Source organism: Stylophora pistillata, chromosome 3 (genome assembly GCF_964205215.1).
Source record: "Stylophora pistillata chromosome 3, jaStyPist1.2, whole genome shotgun sequence".
NCBI classification, from domain to species: domain Eukaryota; kingdom Metazoa; phylum Cnidaria; class Anthozoa; order Scleractinia; family Pocilloporidae; genus Stylophora; species Stylophora pistillata.
In genome coordinates, this window is record NC_142521.1 from 34811664 (window position 1) to 34828974 (window position 17311).

At 37.4% G+C, this 17311-nt stretch overlaps 3 protein-coding genes across 9 annotated transcripts in view; 1 reads left to right on the plus strand and 2 right to left on the minus strand.

The window, feature by feature from the left end:
• Nucleotides 1-17311, minus strand: part of LOC148735802 (uncharacterized) — a 208900-nt gene that overhangs the window by 17412 nt on the left and 174177 nt on the right. The window lies entirely within an intron of this gene.
• LOC111343321 (uncharacterized) overlaps nucleotides 1-17311 on the plus strand; it is a 37109-nt gene that overhangs the window by 9384 nt on the left and 10414 nt on the right. For 2 of the 7 annotated variants that reach the window (XM_088754905.1, XM_088754909.1), the window contains exon 2: nucleotides 4740-4843. Coding sequence is in view for 4 of the 7 variants with exons in the window: in XM_088754901.1 (XP_088611027.1) it covers nucleotides 10078-10110; nucleotides 10313-10615 (336 nt within the window). In the remaining 3 variants the exon portion in view is untranslated. Of the gene's footprint in view, nucleotides 1-4536; nucleotides 4844-9999; nucleotides 10111-10312; nucleotides 10616-17311 lie in introns of those variants that run through there. The other 5 variants (XM_088754901.1, XM_088754903.1, XM_088754904.1 and 2 more) reach the window with 5 other exon arrangements.
• The window catches only part of LOC148735804 (uncharacterized), a 74217-nt gene continuing 57470 nt past the window's right edge, over nucleotides 565-17311 (minus strand). Inside the window, exons 2-3 of the mRNA XM_088754919.1 lie at nucleotides 1867-1971; nucleotides 565-1197 (exon numbers count right to left, since the gene is read on the minus strand). Coding sequence (XP_088611045.1) covers nucleotides 674-1135 — 462 coding nt within the window. The 5' untranslated portion in view covers nucleotides 1136-1197; nucleotides 1867-1971 and the 3' untranslated portion in view covers nucleotides 565-673. The remainder of the gene's footprint in view (nucleotides 1198-1866; nucleotides 1972-17311) is intronic.

The window sequence follows — 17311 nt, forward strand, 5'->3', positions numbered from 1 at the left end:
AGGCGTCCCAAGCTCACGTCTTGAGCAAAAGCGAGGGATTATTTCATGAAAGTGTCACGCGCTGTGTGACGAGGTGTTAATTACGCGAGCAACCGTTGAGAATTTGAATGCGTTATAAGGAATAGTATGGGGAACAAAATATGGCCACTTAAAACACTAAATATTCCCAAATATGAATATTTTACACGTTCGATTACTCTCTACCGTACGGGCTACGAATTGCGGTCGTTTCGCCAACGAGTTGTTTCGCCAACGTCTTGTTCGCCAACGTGTTAGGTTGATTCGCCAACGTCCTATGTCGATTCGCCAACGTCCTACTGGTCAATTCGCCAACGTCAGATATCCAAGACTAACGAAAAAAAAGTTGCTTATTGATGTTTAGAATGCAATCCTGATCCTTGAGTCACTGCCAGTTTCACTTGACTGACTTCAGATCAATTTGCACGTTTTGACAGTTGTTGCAACAACCGCACCAATTCATTAATGTATTTCGATGTAAATTAACATTCTAACTTCAACTTTTCCAGCCTTATAATCGAGTAATAAATAAAATGGAACGTCAGCTAAATAACAACAGCAATTTTATTACAATATATAGTATCAAATATTTACAAGCACAAAAAACCTATGAAATACTTATCTGAAACCAATTTATCATATTTACAGAGAAGTTTTAGTTCGCACGAGCTGGTCTGTTAAGCCGAGAACAAGTCTTGAGTAGTTGGGCGGCAGTCTTTTCGTTGTTCTCGTACTTTTTCCATCTTGCAAATAGCTTAGCCGGGATATTCCTAGTTACACTACGTTGAATTATTTTAAGTTTATTGCCTGATACAAGCCTGATTGCCACGGCTGTAAGTTTTGCCTCCCTATCAAGCAACTCGATTAATAAATACATCGGCAAGCCGCATTGTCCCCCCGCTCGGCGATTGAGTGCGTTATGCCAACCTTCAAGATCATTATTGGTCCGGATCGGCTGTTTGTAGACGCACAAGTTTCTTGGAGTAAACACCTGGCTTTCGATCCACTGTCGCCTGACGTAGTCAACGAGACTCTTCAGCTGCTCTGTTTGGGCCTGGGCCTCGATGCGGACGAACATCGGCAGGATCTCTCTAAACGGAAGGAATCGAAGGGCCATTAGCTTTCTGATATACTTGTACACCGCATCGTCACCAGAGTAAGCCGTCTGAGGGCCAAGCTCTTGTACCATAAAGGAAAAAAAATATATAAAAGTTATAAAAGATAATGCTTTATCAGTTGTTACAGTATCAGATGATATCAGAAAGTAATCGTCTTGTCTCTCCCTTTCAGTTCTATCATTATTAAAGTTGATATTTCAGTTTAGTTGTTGCTTGATATCTGTGCCCCTCTTCTTAAATGCAGGAAGAGAATCTTTACGTCTTAATTCTAAAGATAATTTATTCCATAGTCTGCAAACTCTGACTAAGAAAGATTTTCCATTTGGATTAGACTTCAGACAGGTTTATATCGCCCCAAAACTTAGATAACCTTTTGACACTTAAATTTTACCTCTCAAGGCTGTTATCATCAGTAAGTCTAAAACTTTTAGACTGGTCCAGTACAAATGCTCTTTTGCAAACTTGTCACTAACATATCACTTTAAGATAAAAACTATGTGACCGTTAATCGACAGTCATCCATAGATAAATCAATGAGTGAAATTTTCCAATATAAAATGTAAGTATTATTTTATTGCCAAAACGCAAGTGTGAACACTTAAAGATTTTAGGAATGTTCTCTGGTTGGCTTAACGAAACTCAGCGACCTACGACCGTTGGAAACTATTCAAATAATAAAGTTCCTTACAGTGTACCTACCTTTGGCTAGGCCCTTTTACAGTGTACCTACCTTTGGCATTTGTCCCTTTTTAGATCCGCTACAGAGCTTTGCCAGATTCGAGTACAGGCTGCCAGGGGGACTCAACAACGGTTTAAGTAATCAAGCGATGGAGGCCTTTACAACAACAAAACAAAACGGAAGTTAATGCTTCGAAAGAAGATTGGAAGCAATTTTGCTCTCAACTTCTCAATTAGCTTAATCTGACAAGGCAAAGAACCTCTCTATCTAAATGGTAGATGGCCTAAGAGTTGGCATACAGAAGAAGTCATTAAAAATTAGCAATGTCATTAAAAACGTGATATCCCATGACTATTTGAGTTTGTATACTTTCCGCCCTACCCAATAAACATGAAAACAAAAATCTAGTAAACCAGCCTAGAAAACAACTCCGATATAAAGGAATAACCGTGAAAGCGAGGTTAGTCCAAAACCTGTTCAGATTTCAAGTTAAGGACAGAAACATTCATTCTTAAACAAATTCTTTTAATTGCTAGATTGAATTTGCCCATTAGGCATCATAAAGATATTAGCATATTTATGGAGGTAAATCCTGGGAACTTCAGCTACTTGAGGTAATATTCAATTTTCGCATAAGATAATGAAATTCTAAGAGCTCTTGACAGTGTGATTATGATGTACAGATTCGGCTTCGTTAGCCAAATAAAGGGATGGTTTTATTGTCGAATACGAGTTTCACTTCTGTTTTTAATCATTTATTACTTTAAAGAGTATTCTCAAACATTGTGTAGTTACATTAGCGAACTCAAAAAAAGTTACAATGGCTACTCTTGAGGAGTAGTTATTCTCTAGGAATAAAAAATGAACTGCTTCGCTGTTTTATTTGACATATTATAAACCCTAGTCTGAGCTCACTGATCTTTTGTACAAAGTTTCAAGGAATGTTTTAAGCATGGCAATTTTAAAGAAACATGTCCTACACCTGGCTGATAAATACTGGATCAATTCCAAAAAAATTCCGATGTAATATTAAAGTAAAAAGTTGTAAAATGCTAGTTAATTTGAAAAATAAAGAAAACTTCAGCGTCAAAGTGCAAACCTGTTCTACTTCCTTGCTGAAGCCGGCTTCAAATCTTTATCAATAAATTTAACATATCAAAAAGTGGTCCGTGAGCCCAATATACTTACAATCTACCAATACATCACCCCACCAACAGAGTATCAGCATCATCAAATTACCTGCAAGTTTCAGCAAATTTAATCAACGCCACTTCCTCGCTAGTTTCAATAACAAAAGCAGTTCATTGTTTTGGGAAAAAATTCAGAAAGCACTGTGTGTTTAGTTTAAAACATTTTTTAGGCTTCTTGTTTTCCAAAAATTCGTACCTATTCCTTTGAATATGTTTAATTTTGTCTATTCTAAGATGATATGATAGCATTGAATATAAAGTTTCGCGTTAAACTCTATCTGAAAACCTTAGGATAAAGATGTTTTTCAGTCTGGGAGAGTAACATAAAATAAGATAAAATTTAATTATCTAGACAAATAATTAAGGACGAGAAGAAAACTCGCGAAAACTATACATTGTTCAATAAAGCACTCCATATCATCACGATATACGGAGTGACTCCAATAGCGGTAGCCAGCTTAGATTTCCTTAAAAATATTAAATTAAAATAAAAACAAGCAAGCACACCGAAACAGTAACCGATACACTTTTAGAAAATCTGGGTTCTGTTTCTCTATTTTATGTCTATCTGTCTATCTTCTGTCTATTTTCTGATGTTTTAGTCAGCTTAGTTTGGAATGGTTAAACTACCAACTTGTTTTTTTCTTAGAATTAAACTTTTCAAACTCTTCGTTGCTTCAATAGGAAGCCATAGCCACTGTCCCGCTGCGACCTTAAACTCACTCTACTTATCTGGACGGCAATTCTGTTCGACAAGAATATTCGATTTGACAGAAACCGGGTTGCTATTTCGATTTTTTCTAATATGTTAATTTTAAATAATCTGTTCATGTTATCTTTTAGCAGTATTGCTGCAATATATACAAATTAATCGAATGGAGCCCTACACTGCTGTAAAAAATAAAATGTTTCATAAATCCGAGCTTTCACCGATCAACGGCATCATCAGGGATAAGAAAATATTCCGGGAACGTTAATTATCTTTTACTCCCTTTGTTTATACGGTCCATCATTAGAGCCTTTATTATGTTCCATTCACAGTTTATTTCAATAGCTTTCACACACAGTCAAGTCTTTCACACACGTCACCACACACTCTTTTTACACACACATATAAATATATATATATAGCGCTCCCAGAATAATTTCTTATCCCTGATGATGCCGTTGTTCGGCGAAAGCTCGGATTTATGAAAAATTTTACTTTTTAGAGCAGTATAAGGCTTCATTCGATTAATTTGTATTTATTTTAACTGTTTACCAATTGGTAAATCTATTTTTTCGGTTTGTTATCTTTTTTAAATAGGAATTTCATCAAATACTCATATATATCTTTCATGTTTAATTTTTCTTTTGTTTCTTCTTGGTTTTAGATTTCATGTTTACTGGCTAGGGTTGAAAACACAAATTCAGAGAATTGTGACATTGTTAATTTTTAATCACATCCTCTGTAAGACAGACGTTGAGCGCTCCACTATTTAGATGTAGACGTTCTTTGTTTTGTTGAATTTAGTTTATCAAGACGTTAAGAGCAAAATCGTTAATTTACAGTTGAACGATATCTCGTGGTTCACAAAATTGTTAATTTTTAATGATATCTTTTGTATGACAGATGTTGGGCCGACCACCCGCTGTCATATTGTATCTAGTTTATTGAGATTCCAATAGCGATATCTTTAGTTTTAGCTTCTCTTTCGAAGCAGTAACTTCCGTATTTTTTATCTTGCTATATAGGACCTCTTTAGCCGGATTACACAAAACGTTGTTTAGTCCTATTCGCCGTCTGTACTCGAATTTCGCAAGCTCTTGCGAAGGATCTGAAAGGTGCCTCACATACGGTAGGTACACTCTCATGATCTATATTATTGTGAGAAGTTTCCAACGGTCATGGTGCGCTGAGTTTGGCTGCACCAGCCAGCGAGTATTCCTTACAATCTTCATTGTATTGTTACCCGCGTTTTGGCAATAAAATGATAAATCACAATCTAAGCCTTTAGCATTGAGTTTATTTCAATCAAATATTGGTTACCTCGTTATTTCATTAGAAAACCATGCTGCTGTGTTATTTTGTCCTGTTCATCGTCATATGGCATGTACAGCTAAGCCAAGTCAGTGGGCAGTGCCATTGCGATCTCATATTCATACCAAAAAAACGCAATTTACTAATCTATCATCTGACCAACTGAATTTCATGCGATCAGGAGTCATCAAATCAATTACTTGCAGGTTCCTGCAAATTAAATCAAAGCAACTCTCTACCTAGTTTCATAATCAGGAGCAGTTTATTATCTTGGTACAATGATAATCTCGCTTTATTTGTGTACTTTTCTTAATCTACATGCTTTGTTTGTCTATTTTCTGTTGTTTTCCGCACACGGCAATGGATCTCTTACTTTTATCAATTATTCACCTGCGCTGCGAATGGTTAAATAACCGACTTGTTTTTCTTACAATTAAACTTTTCAAACTCTCCATTTCTTTAGGAGAAAACCTAACCATATTGACCTTTAACTCTCTCTCTTTCGGCAATGATTTTCCACATGATACACAGTTTGTCGCTGTTTGGTTATTTCTATAATGTTTTTTTTTTTTTTTTAATGTTTACATAGAGGCCTGTCCCAATTGTGCTCGGCAGCTTTTTAGCAACTTTTGGCGTTTAAGGCAACTTTCTGCGGACACAGCAACCTCGAGAAGTCTTTGCCTTTCAGAGCAGTTTTTGAGAAAAATGTATGTTTGGGTCAAGCACGAAAAAGTCAACGATTTCATGGAAAACTTCACCTTATGCAAATTATTTGAATGTTTATCAGCCTTTTAAACACATAACCTGTCCTTAACAACGGTTCGCGATCCTGATCTTATAATGATGAGTAATCAGCAAAAATGAGTCGAAATGAACCATGTGTTTTGTTGCGTTGGTCTTAAATTTCATCCATATTAGCGAGCAACTCTTCTTTTTTTTTGCCTTTTATTCTATCAATAAATACGGAGGCTTATAAATTAGTTTTTTTATATCATTCTTCCCTTTTTTTATTTCTGTTCTAAGAATCTTTATTTTTATAGTTTTTTTATGTCCACTGATCGAGGTTGAAAATACAAATTCAAAGAGTCATGCGAAATCACGTGGTTAATTATATTTCCAGTTTTCAATGACATAGTTTGTTTGACAGCTGTCAAGAAGTCTACCAGACAGAGGATACTGAGGTTTTTTGCCTTATTGGACTCAGTTAATTGAGAAATTCAGTGCAAAGTTGTTTCACTCTTCATTTCGAAGCAGTAAATTCCAAATTGTCTTCTTTCTAATACTATGTCCTCTGTAGCTGGATTACACTAACCATTGTTAAGTCCTCCTTGAGGTGTGTGCTCGAATAAAACTCCTGTAGAAGATCTAAAAAGTGCCTCGCTTACGGTAGGTAGACCGAGAGGAACTTTATTGTTTCAAAAAGTTACCAAATGTCGCTGGGTCGTTGAGTTTTGGCTGCGCAAACCTGCGAGTATTACTTTAAATTTTCTACTTATTCACACTCAATAAGATAGTTGGCGATAAAATAATTGTCATTTTCTGGTAGAGGGGCTCTCTATAATTTTTTATGTCGATTGATAATTATAAATTTTTTGTCTTAATATGAGAAGGTGGTAGCGAGTTTAAAGAGGACATCTAAGATCTACAAACCCTGAGATTAACGGATTGCAATCGACGCGATAGGCAAATTTAATTAGATAATGCACCTGACTCTCCATGTTAATATTTACATGTACCGCTGACTTAAAACTATCATCAATTTAGAATATTAAGGACAAGTTGATTTATTTTTCCAAACTCTTGTTATTCTAACGTATGAGAACATTTTTAATATCTTCATATTGTCGCCATGGTTAAACTGACTTGCCAGAAACACTTCACTGTTCTTAAACTAAATTCATTATAAACGTATTTGGATTCTTCTCATGAAACTTGTAATGAAACAGACCTGACAATTTTCATTTCATTCAATTTTTATTCCATATTAAACTTGGGGTTAGATTCCGGTCTAGCAATAGGGCTCAAAAACGCACCATTTATGGTCATAATTTTCTTTGTTAAAGGAGATTGGGCTCTTTTGTTAGTAGCACAAAAACGAATATAATGGCTTAAATGACTAATATAATCTGCTAAGGTGGAGGGAAAAGTTAATAAATGCGTGTACCTTAGTTCCGACCGATTTTCAATTGCGTAGGGAAGTGAAAATTAATTTGGAAAGCGGATTGCATGTCAAGTCAAGGCGTTTTTCGTTTTCCGCCAATGGCACTGAAACTGACGTTCGGAGGGAAAATTCATTCCTTCACAAGCGAATTCTATGCGGTGGCTCATAAGTGCAAGTCAAATTAAAATCAATTTACTCAAAGCAAAACGTCATGCAACATTACAAAATAACTCAAGGAAAAACAAATAAACTCACGGCAAAATAAAATAACTAGCGGCAAAATAAAATAACTCACGGAAAAATATGACGAACTTAACGCAAAACAAATCCAACTCATGGCAAAATAAAATAACTAGCGGCAAAATAAAACAACTAGCGGCAAAATAAAATAACTAGTGGCAAACTATGATGAACTCAAGGCAAAAAAAAAATCCAACTCACGGCAAAATAAAATAACTCACGGCAAGATAAAATAACTCGCAGCAAAATGCAATAACTCGCGGCAAGATAAAATAACTCGCAGCAAAACAAAATCAACTCACGGCAAAACAAAAGTTAAAATTCATTTGTGGGTCAACACTAATTTTCGCTAGTGATGAAATTTAAGAGCTCTTGACTGTGTGATCATGATTGACAAATTCGGCTTCCTTTGCCAGATAAAAAGATGATTTTATTGTTGAATACGACATCGTCTTACTTTTTGAAATTTTTATTACTTCAAAAAGTATTCCTAAGCATCGTGTGGTTGCATTGACGAACTCAGACAAAATTTATAATGGCTACTCTTGAGGGTATCAGGAATAAAAAAATTAACTACTTCGTTATTTATTTCACAAATTATAAATCCTCGTCTGGGCTCACTGATCTTTTGTACGAGGAGTGTTTTAAGTATGGTAATTTTAGAGAAAGATGGTGGACACCAAACTCATAAATAATGGATCTGTTCCCAAAAAAACCCGATTTTCTGTTAAAATAAAAGGTGTGAAACGCTACCTTTAAAAAGAAAAAACCTCATCATCAAAGAGCAAAATTTTTAAACTTCCTTGCTTGTACCTGCTTCAAGTCTTTATCGATAAATTGAACATAACGAAAAGTGGTACAGGAGCCTAATATATCTGCAGTCTACCAATCCATTACCCTAGTGAAAAATACCTGCAAAGTTCAACAAATTTAATCAACTTCACTTCCTCGATAGCAATAACAGACGCAGTTCATTGCCTCGGGATGATTTGGAAAAATCCAAAGCACGTTGGCTTACGTGTTTAGTTGAAAACATTTTGGAACTTCTTGTACCTGTTCCTTTGAATATGTTTCATCTTTCACTTCTAAGATCATATATTAGCATTGCTGCAAAACAAATATTTAAGCTTAAGTGTTTCATTCCAGCTGCACCCATCCCAAGTTCTATTTTTTATTTCCTCCCCCTTGAGGAATTAAATGTGTTTGCCAGAGCTGCATGTCCTGAAACTCGTTTACTGGGCTGACACAGAAATTTGAGAAAACACAAAGGTGGATTTGAATGGCTATGAGCAAAAGGCTCATAAAAGGTACAACTAATTAATTTCGTAGCCCAGTAAAGGTGAGGGCACTCAAAAAAAAAAAAACAAATTAAAGTTAACAAACGAAGAAATTCTACCGAAGCAACATGGGAGGGTGGGGAGGGAAAAAACTACACCTTTCACCCGGCGAGACAATGAATGAATGGCGCAATAGGGCGTGAATGCTCTGGCAAACCTTAAGCTCCATAAGGGGTGGGGGGGGGTTCATTTAGCTCATCCCCATAACCCCTTGGTAGATACCACAATGCTGTCACGCAATCATAAGGAACCGCCCGCATATTCAAAAACAAATCCACAGGAGGAAGGGCATAGAATTCCTATTTGCAAGCAAATATTTTTCTTTCTTGTATCATTAAATTTTGCTCAGAAACTAACACAATAAACCTTATCTAAAAACTTTTGTTCACTTTCTTTGAGTAATGATAAAGATCAAGACGAATTTCTTATGCTGGGCGGGCAAAATGACATAAGATAGATTTAATTAACTAAATGAATAATTGAGGATGCGCAGAAAATACACGACAAATGTAGATAATTCAATGAGGCACTCGATATCATCGCGATATACCGCTAGCCAGTTGAGATTTCCTTTAAAAAAATTAAATGAAAATAAAAACTACGAAACAAACCGAAACAGTAACCAACACACTTTTGGAAAATTGCGTTGTCGCGGGAAGAAGGACACAAGGCTAATCATTAGTTTGTTCTTTTCTTTTTCCATCAAGAATTGTTTGTGTTTTTTCTGGTGTTTTCCGTTGAAGATAATGGATCTCTGACAGTTATTTTAATGATTAAAATTAGACATCTGAATTGGAAATGGCTAAATTACGGACTTGTTTTTCTTAGAATTAAACTTTTCAAACTCTTCATTGCTTTTATAGCAAGCCACTGTCACGCTACCACCTTAAATTCACTCTATTAGCTTTAACGGAAATTCTATTCGACAAGAATTTAAAATTTGTATAGGTAATCACATGATTTCGAGAGCAATTTGGAATAAATAAGCACGAGTAAATTTTTTCAAAGACTAACAAAATTGCACGAGCCCGTAGAGTTTTCATGCTAGGGTTGAAAATATAAAAATTCAGAGAGTTGTGCAATTTCGTGTCGCTAATGACATTATTGATTTTTAATGATATCTTTTGTATGACATATGTTGGACCTTCCACCAATTAGAAACAGACGTTCTTTGTGTAGTTTGATTTAATAATTGGCACGTTAAAGCAATATCGTTAATTTTACCTTCTCTTTCAGAAAGGACCTCTATAGCTAGATTACACAAGTCGTTGTTGAGTCCTGCTAGCGGTCGGTACTCGAATTTTGCAAGCTCCTATGGAGGATATAAAATTGTCTCACATATGGAAGGTACACTTTGAGGAGCTATATCAATTTGAGAAGTTTCCAATGGTCATGGTTCGCTAAGTTTCGCTTCACCAGCCAGAGAGTATTCCTCAAAATCTTCCTATTATTCACAGTCGCGTTTTGCTAATAAATGATAAATCATAATGCACGCCTTTAGAATTTAGTTTATTTCAATTAAATATCTGTGTTTTTCTCATTCCATCAGAAAATCATGCGACTGTGTTCTGTTGTCCTGTTCATCGTCATATTCTATGCACAGCTAAGCCAAGCCATTGCGCAGTGCCGTCGCTCCACAGATTCGGAGTATGGTCATCACCTTTCTCGTCACGTTGTTTCAACTCGAAAAACTTCCAGTATTACTGAGTGTGTGATGATCTGTTCGAGCGAGTCTCGATGCAAGAGTTTAAACTTCCATTTAAAAGACAAGGCATGTGATTTGAATGATGCAAACAAACATACTCACCCAAAAGATTTTGGTCCAAAGGAAGGTTCAGTTTATATGAACAAGGTATGGCACTAACGAATTCTACAGAAATAAAAGAAAAATTAAATTTCTTCTCTGGCTCAGCCATTGCCAGAAATTTGGGACAATATGGTGGAGACGGTTCTCGTGTTACGAGCAAAATGGCGCCGAAACAGTATAAGAAAATTTATGGGAAAAGATTGTTTTTTCAAAATAGCTGTCTAAGAAAGGGATATTATTTCGCTGCGTACTTGGAAATGCAGCCTACATCAATTAAAGCCTCCATCGCTACGAAAAAGAAATACTCAAATTCAAGCCTACCTTTTCCCAAGGTATACCAGTAAGCTCATAATTCTGACTCCATTTTCCCATACAAATTCTTAAAATCTGCTTCGACTAGGTGTTACAATTCTTTCCGGGAAGCTCTTCGTATTTTCACAGAGCTCAAAAGCCAAATGCGCCATTTTTGATTACCCCAAATTTAGGAAGGAAGAACACGAAAGATACAAGTCCCAGTAACTGCACAATTTGGCCGCCATTTTCCTTGTTTTAACGTCTTCTTTGGCTTTCTGGGATAGAAAGGTACCAGGCCTTTCTCTCGTGGGGTTTTACAAAAATAGAAAGTTACGTGTTCACTTCACTTCCCCCGCCGCCATAATGAATTGTCTGTAATACGATATACCGCTGACATTTCTTAAAGGGCTCGAAATGTCCCCGATTTCTGGTACAATACAATACAATACAATATTCTTTATTTAACGAAGGTTAGCTCAATGGATAGAGCGCTGGACTGTTGTGCAGGAGGTCGAGGGTTCAAGCCCCGGCCGGACCAACACTCAGGGTCTTAAAATAATTGAGAAGAATTTGCTGCCTTTCTATAACATCAAGAAATGGTTAGATATTCTAGTCTTCTCGGATAGGGACGAATAAATGGAGGTCCCGTCTCCTGAAGGGTTTGGGTAGGAGACGTTAATTTCCCACACATTCTTTTAGCATGTGCGAACAGTTGAATTGGGGGCGCAAATCTTGGCATTAAATATGCAAAATGGGAACCCCCGAGGGAAAAGGATAAGGTAATGCGCGTGTGCGTTATGCGTGTGACTAAGAAATCGTGTGCGCTTGCGCAGGTAAACATATGAGCGACCAGATGAACTAGCTAGTAACAAGAGAGTTACTATAAACATTGTCTTATCGGATTCCAATAACAAAGTAGAAACACTGAGAGAGTTTTTCAGACAACTAGGGATTTGGGTATTCCTATTTCTTTCTGTTTCCCACCCGGGTTTGGTTAACATTAGTCCCATTTCTACAACTTACACCATGATTGCTTGCGTATAATCAGAAAATTATGTGCAAAATTGCAAAGGGTTAGCTAAAATATGGAGCAATCTAAGAAATGACGTCTTCCGTTTGGCATAAGAAAGAAAAGCAACATTCTACTTCTTGGATCAAGGTTGTGATTGTTATCCTTATTATGGATTTCATTCATTTATTTCTTTATTGGTGTCCTTACACATAAAAGCTTGCTTAGAAATATGAAACAGAACAGACATCATCTAAAAAGGTATTGAGCACTGAAAAAGGCGGAATACCCAAACCCTTTACATACTTTTTGATTAATTTTTGACGCCTACTTGAGAAAACCTTGCACTGACGCATTCGTTTGAGAGTCTCAACGGCTGAACCTAGACATCCCCAATTTCGAACTTAGGCCTCTCATGGAGCACCAGAGTATCAAAGTTAAGAACACATCATCTGGTTAACAGCCAAAACTTTCAAATGAATGTTGCCTAATCAAAACATTTCTTAATATACAGTACTGTGCAAACGTAACGCAAACGACAATTGTCTATTATCGCGATAATCGAAATTTATCGACGATATTTAAACGATGTTTCAGTAGAAATGATATATCGGCGATATTTCGCAAGGCTATTGTTCTATCAACCTCGATATATCGCCGATATATCGTTCAGCTCCAAGCGAATTATCGGTTCAGGCACAACTTTCAACTACCGTCTTATTCTTCCGGTGAGTGTCTGTATGTGGAACTACCAAATACTGCCAAGGGAGCACAGCAGAATTTATTTTCCTTTGATTTCGGACGTCTTTCCCGTATTTTGAGTCGCCATATTGCTTTTCCGCTTTTATCCGCCGACAGCTATGTTGAGCCGCGAAGCGGCGACTTTCCGAGGTTAGTACGAATGAGCCTCGAAGGAGCGAGACGAGCCGCGAAGCGGCGAGAGTATTGGAAAAGACATAAAGAATAAAAACGAAAAAAGGACTAACAACTTACAGATATTTTTTCCTATTGATGTGAGCGGGCCGAGTGAAATAACTGATGATTTAGCATGAAACTGACTTGCCGTAACAAAGGCCAACACCGATATATTATACATTGAAAAAACGAGAACTTAGAAGTGTAATTAAACGAGTCACATGATGATCGAGGGTTAAGTGCTACTCTCGCTAAAAGCGGTCCTCTCGACTTCCCGTCCAAAGAAAATTTTTCCTTAATTTTCTTTCCTATGAAAAGGGTTTAGGACACAGGTTTCAAATATAGTTTGGTTGTCTTCCAATTCTCTTTTTTTGTCTCAACAGGAGCGAAAATTGACTTTTGGCTAGACCACCCGAGTAGACAACGATCGAGAGTAGTGTAGCTCACGGAATTCTCTCCTGCTTCAAGTTGCAAGCTGTATTCGGTCAGTTTACAGACAAAATATGGAAACTTCACTTGAAATCCTATTCATACCAGCGTGATCAGAGGAGACTCTTCCCTTCGACCTTAATTTGCATATGAAAAGTTAACCAATTTAACTGAAAGAATTCTCAAATTACAGGCGTAAATCGAGCTAAAAAACATATCGGAGGACAGTTTATACACCAATGAGGTCACCGATTGCCTCAAACCTTCGGGTATCTCTTGAGCTTTCATTCACCTTCATCTTGAAAACAATGCAAATTAATGTCTTTCCTAAATCGCGCACGTCTCCCAGCTCATTTGCAAAATTCTGAAAAATTACCAAGATATGTCTATGGCCGTTCAAACTTCGTTTGTTTATCTTCTACGTAAAGTATTTTAGGTTTTTTATAACAATCGGATGGAAAATAAATTGCGAGTTGTCCTAAAACGTTGTATAAACAATGATCAGTCGTAACGCTTGCATGACTCAGAAAGTAAACAAAAGCGATCAGAATGCGCTTCCTCGATAATTTACCTTGAATCAAGAGCCTCGTACAGAGTGGAGATGATTAAAATTAAAGAATCTAATTTGGCTTTCTGGTCATTGCAGACATACTGTGTAATTTAAAAGGACACACGAACAATTTAAAATACATGTACGTTACGGAGTTATTTACAAAACAACCTTCTGCATGCTGCAAGAATTCTTGCAGTTTCTACTGAGGTTAGCACACAGTTAGAATCGTCTCCACAGAATCAAAAGACAAATTTTTTCCTGAGAAAATTTTCTCGTTTTTTGCTTAAGTTTAACACGGCTTTGTTTATTTAGTCGATTTTGTCCAGTTTTCACCAGTGAAAAATTTGTCGGTGGCGTGCTTGGAGATTTGTCCGTAGAAAGTCACATAACAGCTGGTTAAAGAGGAGTGGCCTCGGCTAAGAACTTCAGGGTAAGAAAAATGAAATCTAGCTGAAGGAAAGGATTGTTGTGGCATAGCATACCCAAATTCCATTGCTTCAGTCCATTTATAAATTTCGGTTCTAATTCGTTACACCGACTACTTTTAGTTTCAATTTACATCCCCGCGAAACAGGTTATGAATTAAATGAACTAGTTAACATAATCACGTCAGGCAGTACACCAGGCCGGGTTTGCCTGACTGTTTTTGATTATATGGTCGCAGGGAAAGATTGAGCTTGTCCCCCCAAGAATGCTGTGCACTGCAACAACATAAAATCTCTGATGATGACAGCAAATGTTCTGAAAGGAGGGCCTGTTGTTTGCAATTCGTGTGCTAAACCTCGGTAGAAACTGCAAGAATTCTTGCAGAAGGTGGTTTTGTCAATAACACCGTAACGTACATGTATTTTAGCGAATTTGTGTGTCCTTTTAGGCTACACAGTATATCTGCCATGACCAGACTGCCAAATTGGATTTTTTAATTTGGATCTTCTCCACTCTGTGCGTGACTCTTGACCTGATTCAAGGAAAATTGGCGAGGAGGCGCATTCCTATCGCTTTTATTTACTTTCTGAGTCCTGCAAGTGCTACGACTGATCAATGTTTATCCAACGTTTTAGGACAACTCGCAATTTATTTTCCGTCCGATTGTTATGAAAACCTAAAATATTTCACGTAGAAGATAAAAACTTTGAACGGTCAAAGACATATCTTGGTCATTTTAAGAATTATGCAAACGAGCTTTGACACGTGCGCGATTAAGTAACATCGTATTGCGTTGATTTTAAGATGATGGTGAATGAAAGCTAGAGAGATACGTGCAGGTTTGAGGCAATGGGTGACCTCATTGGTATATAAACTGTCCTCAGATATGTCTTTTTAGCCCGATTTACGCCTGCATTTAGAGAATTCTTTCTGTTAAATTGGTTAACTTTTTATACGCAAATTAAGGTCGAAGGGAAGGGTCTCTTCTGATGACGCTAGTATGAATAGGATTTCAAGTAAAGTTTCCATGTTTTGTCTGTGAACTGACTGAATAGAGTTTGTAAGTTGAAGCTAGAGAGAATTCAGTGAGCCACACCCATCTGCAGTTGCAGCGCGCTCAACAAAAGTTGTGAAATTTTAAGTTTTGAAAAGGGTTTATTCATAACAAACCACCTAAGTCACAAAATAAAAGTGCTAAGGCACGTGGGCTTGGCCCCAACTAATTATTAATAATTTGGATATATCAACAAAGTTGAAATGGTAAATTGGCCACCGTAATGATTACAAAAGCCGACGTTTCGAGCGTTAGCCCTTCGTCGGAGCGAATAGAGGAATTGTGGGCTGTGTGTGCTTTTAAAGGCAGAAAATGAAGCTACGTTATTGGTGGGAGCATGGCAACGAGAAAAACATGAATAAATTAGGGGAATGAAAAGCGTTCGTTCATCCCTATGGGATTTAGACTGCCGGTTTGAAAGATGAGCTTTTGTTCAAGATTTTTACGGCTTTCCGTGCCACCTAAGTGCAAGGAAAGACCGCAGATTGCCATATGTTGCTTAGAAATTGATATATCCAAATTATTTTGTACATTTCTTAGCCGTCCATTGCAAATCAACACCGTGAAATCACCAAAATATGCATCGTTTGCGAAGCGAGACCGCGGCGGCAAATTATTTCAATTTCCATTTGTAACTCAACGCTACTTTTATGCGTTATGTTGAGTTTGAGGTCTGGCGCCCTATGAGACGGTAAACACATGCAGCCATTCTCGAAATTCTAACTAAAAGTAGAAACTCATTTTTTAATCGACGTCTACCGTGGCGTTGCCGTCCAGACTGCTTAAAGTCCCCAATCTCCCTTTTAAGCAAACCAAGACGGCGACGGCAACGAGAACGCGGAAAAACAGTTATTAGATCTAATTGGGAGAACAATAGCCCAGCACGTGAGTTTTAGACTTTGTACATTTCTTAGCCGTACTTTGCAGAGCAACAGCGTGAAATGACCAAAATTTGCGTCTCTTGCGAAGCGAAACCACGGCGGGAAATTGTTTTAATTTACATTTGGAACTCAACGCTACTTTTATGCGTTATGTTGAGCTGGTGGTCTGGCGCCCTATGAGACGGTAAACACATGCAGCCATTTTCGAAGTTGTTATTAAAAGTAGAAACTCAATTTTTAATCGACGTCTTCCCTGCCGTAGCCGTCCTAATTGCTTAAAGTCCCTATCTTGCCCACGGGCGCTGCGAGCGATGTAATATGCGATGGTTAATGACATACTTAATTTTGAATTACATCTTTTAATGACATAACAACAACGTGAAACCACCAAAATTTGCGTCTCTTGCAAAGCGAAACCGCAGCGGGAAATTGTTTTAATTTACATTTGGAACTCAACGCTACTTTTATGCATTATGTTGAGCTCGAGGTCTGGCGCCCTATGAGACGGTAAACACGTGCAGCCATTTTCGAAGTTGTTATTAAAAGTAGAAACTCAATTTTTAATCGACGTCTTCCCTGCCGTAGCCGTCCTAATGGCGCTTTATACTATTACAAAAAATAGATTTTGTTACGTGATAACTTATGAGACCCCCCGCACAGACTCAGACAAACATTGCGACCAGCGATTAAGGAAATGTATGAGCGAGAGCTGTAAAATTAAAACAAAACGACGGAAAATTTTGTCAAAAAATTTACTTAGCGTTCTAAAAGGAAGCGACATGGTTGGTACCAAACACTGTTGTTGGGGTGATTATAAGACAGACTCAAGATATGCAGATAAATGGCCAAAATCACTCAAAGAGTGAAAGGAATCGGGGAAGAAAGTATTCATTCCTTTCCCAAAACCTCCGCGAGACATGGCAAAGTGCAAGCGTTGGCTAGTGGCTTGTTCGCGTGAATTTTTTACGGAGAAAAACATAACAAGAAACACTTAAGTTATATTTGTGCTCTTCACTGGCCTGGCAAAAAGGGTCCAACAGCCGAATTTCCCGATCCACTCAAGGCAAATTTAAGACCAGCGCAAGTAAGTTGAGCACATGCTCCTGAGAGAAAAGTACCGAAAGAAAGAGAAAATCCAGTGTCAAAGAAACAGAAATTATTCAATGACAACTGCATAAAC